General features: G+C 35.0%; 1 protein-coding gene across 1 annotated transcript; it reads right to left on the minus strand.

Moving 5' to 3' along the window:
• Positions 1-177: 177 nt before the first annotated feature.
• On the minus strand, positions 178-7,605 carry LOC114751879 (probable pectate lyase 5). The gene is made up of 4 exons (XM_028940570.1): positions 7,218-7,605; positions 1,125-1,899; positions 883-1,021; positions 178-642 (listed from the first exon to the last, which is right to left on the minus strand). The coding sequence occupies exons 1-4, from the start codon at positions 7,603-7,605 to the stop codon at positions 418-420; spliced, it is 1,527 nt and encodes a 508-aa protein (XP_028796403.1). The 3' UTR covers positions 178-417.
• Between the last annotated feature and the right edge of the window lie 2,112 nt (positions 7,606-9,717).

The following is a 9,717-nucleotide window of genomic DNA, read 5'->3' on the forward strand; positions in this document are numbered from 1 at the left end:
AATTTTGCAGTCATAAAATTTGTAAATTTGGTTGCAGAAGTGAAGGTAGTAACCCTAGTTTATTGCTGGTTCCTTGTCACTCAAGGTTTGAGATGTAACATGGCTGAAATCATTACTCAAGTTTGTTGCATATTAAATTAAATTTCTACCAAAAAAAGATATAAGTTATGAATAATATGACAATTTAAATTTTGTGTAATTAGCTATAAGACACATTTTGTAAGTCGCAAGTCCACTCTTGAGATGCCATAGATATAATAGCCCATAACATGGTTTTCCACCAAGGGAACTGAAGATTTCGGCGGAACCAAAAACAAGGGTAATTGCTTCATATTAGTACACTACATAACATACACGCTAACCAGCCTAGCAAGTCCTCCACTAGGTGTGTTGTGAAGGCCAAAACAGAGAAGTGAATCAGCAGAATGTGCCCTTTCTGCAATCAAGAGGTCCGGCTCCTGAGGTCATTGAACTCACAAACTCCGATGGTCTGGCAGCCAAGCTCAAGGTCTTGCTATACACAGAAGACGCTCCTAATTCCCCAGATGATCTGAAGAATGCCCCATTCAACATCAGATCTCCTTCCGACTTCCAATTCCATCTCTCCCACTCACTATGCGACGCCCCAAAGTGTTTTGTCACCTGAAAATATTCCTCATATTCATCATCACATTCTCAGTCCATACCCAGAAAATAAAAAAAAATAAACTCATATATGCGCACACACATTTGCCTGACCGCCAATGCTATGTGGGTTAGTGGCAAGTAAATTTCATGTAAGTAGGAGGTCACAAGATTGATATCATGATCTCAAGTCGTTAGTGGCTATCCCTTTTAACTTGGAAAAAAACAAAAAACAGAGAGATCAGATTTGTGTCCCACCTCTTTGTGTTCTCCATCATCTGGAGCAAGAAATCTGTTGCCTTGGCTGAAAATAGTGGGATTCGAGCTCCCTCCTATAGCGTATTCCTTCCAATGGGTGTAATCATTGTTCACCACATGAAAGTATCCAAACCTGCATCTGCAATTAATTTTCCATTATATCTCAGTCTTAAAACCAAGCAATCCAAATTAAAATGGGCTTGTCTTGTGATTTTATTGACATCCCAACACACATACATTACCTGGGCATTCTTCCTCCAAGCCCTTCTCCGAAATGATTGTAGGCGACGGTGACCTGCATATTCCGGTCCTTCTCATAGGAATCGCTGTGTCCCAGAAGCATAGCTTTTTCATGGTGGGTCATGTAATTGTTAGAAATGGTGATCGCCGTCGATCCATGAACCACATCAATCAACCCATCGTAGCACCTAGACAAGAAGCAATGGTCCACCCACACATGGCTCCCGCCGTAGATCGAAACCCCATCGCCGTCAGACCTCGAACTGAATGTATAACGACGGGGGGATAGCCTCACATACCCAGAGTTCCCTCGTACGCAGTCGTGGATGTGCAATCCGTGAATGATGATGTTGGTCTGTCGCCGTATTTTGATGCAAGGTCCTCCGGCGATGTGGACAGTGGCTCCTCGGCCGTCGATTGTTTTGTAGGAATTGACAAGGAGGTCCATCTTGAGCCTAATGCTCATATCCCTTTCGAAGATGATCCACAAGGGTTCTTCTTGGATGACGCCATATCGTAAACTTCCAGGTTTAGGGTTCATGGGGTTGTCGCTGGAGTCGGTGACGACGTATGTTCGGCCGTCTCTGCCTCCCACAGCGTGTCTGCCGAAGCCGATGGCGCAATCGGCGAGACGCCGGCGATTGTGGTGCCAGTTGGGATCGCATCTCCAACAGTCATCAATGGGGTTGCCTGTGCCACAAGACACGAAACCCAGATTTCTCCTCGACGCATTGGCGCTTCTGTGCAATCCATTTTGATTTTTGCAATGTGAATTGTCTTATTGTGAAAATGATACTTATATTTTTTTAATTTAAAATAAATTATATAAAAGACAAATATAATAAAATACTCCTTTGGTCCCTTACTGGGGAAAAAAAAAAAATCCCTTGAGCCATATTTTAAAAGTATTTTAGCATGTTTCACATTAAAAAAAAAATCTTAAACTGTATTAATTTTTTATTAAAATATAATAATTTTTTAATTTTATCCCTATTTAACATATACATCATTCAAAAAATAATTATCTACACTATAATAAATAAAGAATAAAATAATATATTTATTTTAAAAATTTAATGAAGTAACTTATAAATAGAATTAAGAAAACTTTTTTTCTGCCTTATAAATAAAAAAATATGAGTAATTCTAATTGTGTAGGTATAACAGATATCAAATAACACTTAGATCTCATTCTCCATTTGTCTCATGCAGACAAATAGTTGTAATTTCGTTTGATTAAAAAATAATTAAATGGAATGAAAAATTTCCAAGACGACAAGGTATGTGCAATCTTTCATTAAATTAAATATTACACATGTTTTTTTTTTCCACTTCTAATTATACAGTACATGCATTTCATGAAGTTATATTCACATATTATATCATAATAATATCAGATTACCAGATAAAAAACCATTTTATCATTCACTAACTACAAGTATAAAATACTTCTCCTCATTATTTTTCTATGCGCTCAGATTCCTAGATTTTATAGTCTCTAAAATGAATATTTTTTGGGTTATATCTACACACACACAGATGAAAAATGAAGAAGAAAACACATACTTGTCAACTTGTTGGATCACAAGCTCATCAGGATGTTGAAGTGGATGAGAAAATATGAGAGGAGGGGCAAGAAGAAGCAAGAAGGAGAATATAAAGAGCATATTAGAGGGACAATAGAAAGAGAGATATGAGATGAATTATGAATTAGCAGAGTCTGATGAAGTATAATGTAATTGGACTTAACTGTCATGCAAATGCAAGAGACGCTGAGCTTTATATATAAGCAGCAGGCACTCGGCTTTAATTTAATTTAATTAAACCAAAACCTCATAATTGTCCATGATTTAATTTAATTTGTAGTTTACCTAAAGGGACCTAGCGCCTAGGATCCCTCTCACAAATGCTTAATTAATTGAAGCAAATACTCTCTTCAGTTCTAATTATAAGACGAAGTTAATTAACTAACTCCATGGTTCTTGGGAAGTTATAGTTAGTTAGTATCATAATAAAGTGTTGTCTATATATAAAAGCATGCCAACAACTTGTTGCAATTAAGAAGGGGTAAGATTGAAAGAAAAAAATAATTTAACCACCACGTCTTTGTTTTATATTTAAGATCAAATAGGGCATTGCAATTTTGGTCCATAATTTGGATTATAGAGAGATAGTGATGCAGCCATATCCGATTAGTTTTAATTTATTTTCAAAATTTCATTTTGACTTATTTGAGTTTATCATTATTTAATTTTACGAGTTATTTGGATTTATCAGTATTTTAACATCTTTCATTCTTAGGATTAATTACTATTATTGTTATCTCATTTCTATGATAATTTAGAAATTAAGAAAAGTAATCACACATAATTAATTAGTAAGCAATTTATTAAATTTACCGTGAATCCAAAGTTGAGCCCTGAATTTTCTGTCTGTTGGTCCTCATGAAGGTGGCCATATATGGCATCCATTTGCGCATGCATGCAACATAATATTATATATATGCATAGATATAAATATAAACATTTATAAGGTAGGTTTTAATTTGCTGGTTATTATAATATAGATTAATAAATGATGATGATTGTATTTCACAGCCTTTGATTTAATTTGATGGCACGCATATATATACACGCATATTGGCGCAAACTATATAAATTAAACGTGATCGTCACTTATTGCTACTGTTGCTTTCGTGCAATATATGTACATGGCAACAGACAGTAGACTCATAATAAATACTCCAATCTATTTAATTTTGGTTGTATATATAACCCTCGTCGTGTGCCAGAGGCACGTAAAGTAGTGTGTATTTTGTTTTTCCAATTTTGAAATTTCTGTGGAATTTACGACAACTCTTGATGTAGAATTCTAGCCGTCTGTGTCTTCTTTAATTATATTATTAAAAATATTTTTTTTTCAAGCTAAACAGTAAAGGGTTACAACATGGATATATGACAAGCCAAGAAATAAAATTTTGGTCAAAATATTCCCAATTCACTCACCAAAATACCAACCGAATCTTTGGGAGAGACCGCCCTTGGAGTGATATGGGGGCACAATCTGAATAAATAGAATACAAGCATTTATGAGAAATGTATTATTTACCTCATACTTAATATATACAAGATTTACAATTTAGTCTTCTTCCTAACTGGTAAAAAATAAATACTACCACCTGTCCTAATTATAAAATTTATTTTGTAGACCAAAGGTAATATTATGTTACAAATTAGAGCTTAGTTAGGTGATAATTTAAGAATTAGAAAATAATGATATAGTTACATTGCTTAATATTTTAAAGTATTTTTCTCAATCAAATTAAGATATATGTGTATAACTTTTATCCCTAAACTACCCGGCCTATTTTCTGTTTTTTATGTTTCAAACTTTTTCTAAGTTGAAAATTCACTTGTTTTGATATGATTAAATGAAGTTCATTGAGTACGGTAGGGCTGTGCAAAAAACCTGTGATTTGGTACAACTCAGTCTGGTCCAAGTGAATGCAACTTAGTTGGGTCTCAAAAAACATTAGCCCAATGTAATAGAAGACCAACTAGACTAGATTGCCTTCTTTGGGCTAAATTGGATTGGTGACAGTCGAAATTGTAAAATAGTATGGCTCTCGAATATAAACAAGATAGCTAATGATACGATAACACTTGTCCATCCAAGGATTATTCTAGAGAACAAACAAATTCAATTACAAATGATATACACTAAACAAATATATTCAACTCGCTCTTTTACGTTGGACCTCCCTTGTCTTCCTCTTTTTCTTTTCATTAGTCATCTTCATCATTTGATTTCTTTTCATTGGTGTTACAGTAACTCCAAGTTTGTCTCTTAGGAACTAAAATCTAGCATGGTGTAGTGGCTTAGTAAGGCAATCTGCAATCTAAAATTCAGTTGGCACATATTGAACTTTCAGCGATTTTAACATGACCTGATCTCTTATGAAATGCACATCAATTTCAATGTGCTTTGTTCTAGCATGGTGCACTGGATTTGATGCCAACACAGCATCACTTGTGTTATTACACCATATAATGGGAATGCGCTTGATCTTCAACTTTAATTTAGAAATTAGTGACTTTATCTGGCACAACTCAGCAGCTATATTTGCTGGGATAGGTATTCAGATTCTATGCTTGATCTAGCTATCACTCTTTGCTTTTTGGATGACCAAGTGACAAGTGACTCTCCAATGAACACATAATAACCTCCAACAGAGTGCCTATCATCAGGGCAAGAAGCCCAATTTGCATTAGAGTAGGCAATTAGATTTAGGAATATTGAAGTTTTAATGTGTATGCCATGGTGTGTGGTTCCTCTTAGATAGTGCAACAATCTTTTTACTTCCTTCCAATGTTTTGTAGTTGGTTGTGACAAATACTGGCTTAGTTTGCCAACACTAAAGCTAATGTCTAGTTTGGTATTACAAAGATACTAAAGAGCTCTTACTGCACTTCTGTAATGTGAGGGATCAGATAGAGGTTCCCTAGAGTGAGCTGAAATGGACTTGTGAGCAGCCATGGGGATTTGATATGGAGTGGCATTACTCATTTGAAAGCTGTCCGGGAGGTCAGTAAGGTATTTCCCCTGTGTTAAGCATAGTCTAGTCTTGTTTTTGTATGCTTCAATTCTAAGAAAATAATGCAGAGGACCTAGATCTTTTAAGAAAAATATATTATGCAATTTTTTCATGAAGCATTTTATACCATAAGGGTTGCTTCTAGCGACCAAAATATCATTTACATATATTAGCATCATTAGAATTTGTGATTTATCTGAATAGATAAATGAAGAGACATCGCTCTTAGAATTGATAAAGCCCCAACTTAATAGAACACCTCTAAGTCTATCAAACCATGCTCTTGGGCCTGTTTTAAACCATAAAGAGCTTTCGAGAGCCTACACACATAGTTTGGTTTAGATAGACTCACAAAACCTTCAGGTTGCTACACGTAAATAGGTTCAAATAGAAAACCATTCAAGAAGGCATTGTTAATATCAAGTTACTTGACATCCTAATTTAATCATCAATAGTCATGACAATTCTAATTGTTGATGCTTTGATAACAGGGCTAAAAGTGTTATAAAAATCAATACCTTCTGTTTGTTGAAAGCCTTTGGCCATGAGTCTAGCCTTTCTCTTTGCAAGACTTCTATTGGAATTGAACTTAGGCTTGAATAACCATTTGTTTTCCAACACATTTGTAGCCTTTATACGAGCCACTATAGCTAAGAAAGACACACTAACGTGAATTCTACCAGTGGAACTAAGGCATTTATAGCCTTTATACGAGCCACTAGAGCCAAGGAAGACACACTTAGTGCTGTGGAATCAAAACTTGTTTTGATTGTAAGGATTAAGGCATGGGTAGCATACACACCCAAATACTTTAAACCCATTGTAATCAGGCTTCTTACTATAACAGGATTTAAAAGGTGAGATATTTTGAATACTATAGGAAGTCTACTAATAAGATAGACAGCAGTTGAGAAAGCATCCCACCAATAGTGCGCTAGCATTTTTGCTTGAGCAAGTAGGGTGAGTCACATTTCTGCTATATGTCTGTGCTTGCATTCTACTTTTCCATTTTGCGGAGATGTGTGTAGGCATGAGTGCCTGAAAATGATGCCATCTTCATAAAGTATGGACTGAAAACTTTTGAACTCTCCTCCCTAGTCAACTAAAAGGATCTTGATTTTTCTATCAAGTTGATTCTCAACCAAGTTTTTAAAATGCTTGAAAGCTGCTAGAGCTTCATTTTTGGTTTTTAATGGATAAACCCAAGTAAATCTACTGAAATCATCCAAAAAATTAATGTAATATCCCTATCCAGTAGTGAATTTTACTAGTAAAGGGCCCCATAAGTCAGTATATATCAAATCTAAAGGACGCAAAGTATGAGATTGAGAGTTCGGAAAAGGAAGCTTATGGGATTTGCCTAATTGACATGATTCACAAAAAGTAAATTCTTCATTAAACTTTAAATTGACATTAGAATCTTTAAGAACTCTTCTTAAGACATCTTTGTTTGGATGCCCAAGTCTCCTATGCTATGACTCTAAAACTATAAGAAAGATACTAGATTGACACTTCCCATCTAACTCATGCTGCTTTCGAGCCAAGACAAAATGTGCAACAGTAATACTTCTAGTAGGAACCACAGCATTGTCAATTCTGTATAAGCTGGGAGTTGAACCACGTGTTGTGACCCCTTGAAGTAGGACCTTATGGTGACTCTTGTCCTTCACAAAACACCCATGCGAGTGAATTTCAACAAACACATTTGCATTATCATTAGTAAATTTATAGCCACTAATCAGATTCTTAGCTATCTTTGGAGCAACTAGAACATCCTTTAATTCTAGAGCTTGAGAAGAGCTAGCACAAAGAAGTTTAGAGTTTCTAGTTTGCACAATATCTATAGATGCTCCATCACTGAATGAGAGAGAGTTTATACCTAGGTTCATAATGTTTGGCTCAACATTATTTGAATTGTGGATCACATGATGTGTTGCACCAGTGTCAAGATACCATGCTGGGTTTGTGGTAGTTTCAGGAGTTGCTATGTAAGGTGAAGCACCTTCATTCTTGCGGGGACCTTGATAGTTCTTATCATAATAATGCTAGCATTGTAGTATTTCATGCCTTGGCTTTTGATAGAGATGACAAAATTTGTCTGATGAGGATGAGGGTAGGGGCTTTCTTTCAACATTGTTACATCTACCTTTGCCTCGTCCCCTACATCCACCTCAACCTCTCTAATTATTGGATCGATTGGTAGGCTGAAATGATAAGTTAGCAAATGCAGTGAAAATATTATTCTTGAGTTCAAAAATCTCATTTAGGACATTATTTTTTCAGAAAATTATTGTTTATGTGGTAAGTTCTAGATTTCTATCCCAATTTCAAAAAATCATAACTTAATATAAAAAAATTGAAATGAAGTGGTTCAAAATTCTATTGAAAGCTCTTTCAAGAAAAAATAATATCATGAATCAACTCCTTTTGAGAAAGTGCCAAATTTTTGCGGAAGTTACCAATGTTACTTTAGTAAAAATCCTTTTTCCAGATTTCAAACCTTAAACTTGAAAATTCACCAAAAATTGCACAGTTGTCCATTTTTAATATGTTACCTATCAAATTGAAGCTTAGGATGTGATCTATATGCATACCGAGTTTCATGATAAAATTCATTTGGGAACCTAATCAAAACGTAGCTCCAAATTGACAGCCTACTTAGGGTTATAGCATCTATGTAACATAATTATACATAGCCAAAAGTCAAATAATTTTTATGGTTTAACACCATAAGCAACCTTGAATCTGCAGCTTTCCTTTGGATGATTCAGTCCCTAAAATGTTGGATTATTTTTGGGAGGGGTGAGATTTCAATGAAATCCCAGTATCAAGATTAATAACCACAACATCAAACATGCATCATCATTAAAGCATTTCAACATTAGCTATCATAGGATAACTAATCTTCTTATCAACAGGCAACCTCAACATGCAAGGCCATGGCAATAAATGTAAGGGGCAACCACATCACAATCATCATAGTTCAACCACATGATAGTAAGTATTCATGCCATAACAAACAATATAAGGTCAAAATTAGTAGTTAATTAAGTCCTACTACCTTGTTCCAATAGCTCTTTGATTCTTTGATCTTCTTCCTCTCCTCCACAAATATCAAACCCTAATATCACAATGCACAAAAGGGACAGTGACATTACCAACCAAACTATACAAAAATCAAAGGTAATATACAAGTAAACCCTTACCCCTTAAACTTTGAATTTTTTGGAGCTTTGTTTCTTTAAACCCTAAAAATTCTTTCTTAGTTCATTCCTATATGATTTTTCATGTAGATTCCAAATATGGGCTTAGATTAATGGGAAAAAAAAAATTTCTTCTTCAAAATCTATGGTCGGCCAAAAAATACCCCTAGTGAACCAACCATGAAAAACTTCCAAACAACAACTTAAACCACTTGAATCAACAATGATTTAAAGTGTTATAACAAGGTTTAACAAGAAAACTTCCTTCCCCTAACCTTTAATCAATTCGGCCAGCACACATTAAGGGGCAAGAATAGATTTTTCAACCATCAAACTCAAGAGAATTAAGCAAGAAGCAACATAGGACCATACACTAACCTTTACTCCAAGCTTATTTGACCAAAGGTGGTTGCTTTCTCCTTGCTTGAACTCAAGAATATGGATGGCAAGCTTCTTCTTTCTCTTGGCCAAATCAATGATCCAAAAATAGGGAGGAAGAGCTCTCTTTAATATCTAAAATATCCCAACCACCAACATTTAATGATATGCCAAGTGTCAAATACCTAAGCCTTCTTGAAATCTCTCTCCTAATTAAGTAAATCAAAATGTAATTAATCTCAAAAGTCAAGATCCTCTCTATTTAAGGCTTGACACTTGGAAACTTTAAATGCTCTCTATTAGGGGCTTGACAAGTAGCCAATTGTGGGCCAAATCAAGTGCAAGAATCTAGTCTTCACTTTATCGGTGCACTTTTACTCTAAGTTTAATTTCTTTTCTATAATTACAGTACTCTGACCT

Source organism: Neltuma alba, unplaced genomic scaffold (genome assembly GCF_004799145.2).
Source record: "Neltuma alba isolate B1F8T4 unplaced genomic scaffold, ASM479914v2 tig00007147_pilon, whole genome shotgun sequence".
In the NCBI taxonomy this organism is placed as follows: domain Eukaryota; kingdom Viridiplantae; phylum Streptophyta; class Magnoliopsida; order Fabales; family Fabaceae; genus Neltuma; species Neltuma alba.

Coding starts and splice junctions, on each gene's coding strand:
- LOC114751879 (XM_028940570.1), bottom strand. CDS start 7,605: ATGAACCTAGGTATAAACTCTCTCTCATTCAGTGATGGAGCATCTATA. Junction 1,900..7,217: donor AGATGGGAAGTGTCAATCTA/GTATCTTTCTTA, acceptor TTTCACAATAAG/ACAATTCACATTGCAAAAAT. Junction 643..882: donor ATGATGGAGAACACAAAGAG/GTGGGACACAAA, acceptor GAATATTTTCAG/GTGACAAAACACTTTGGGGC.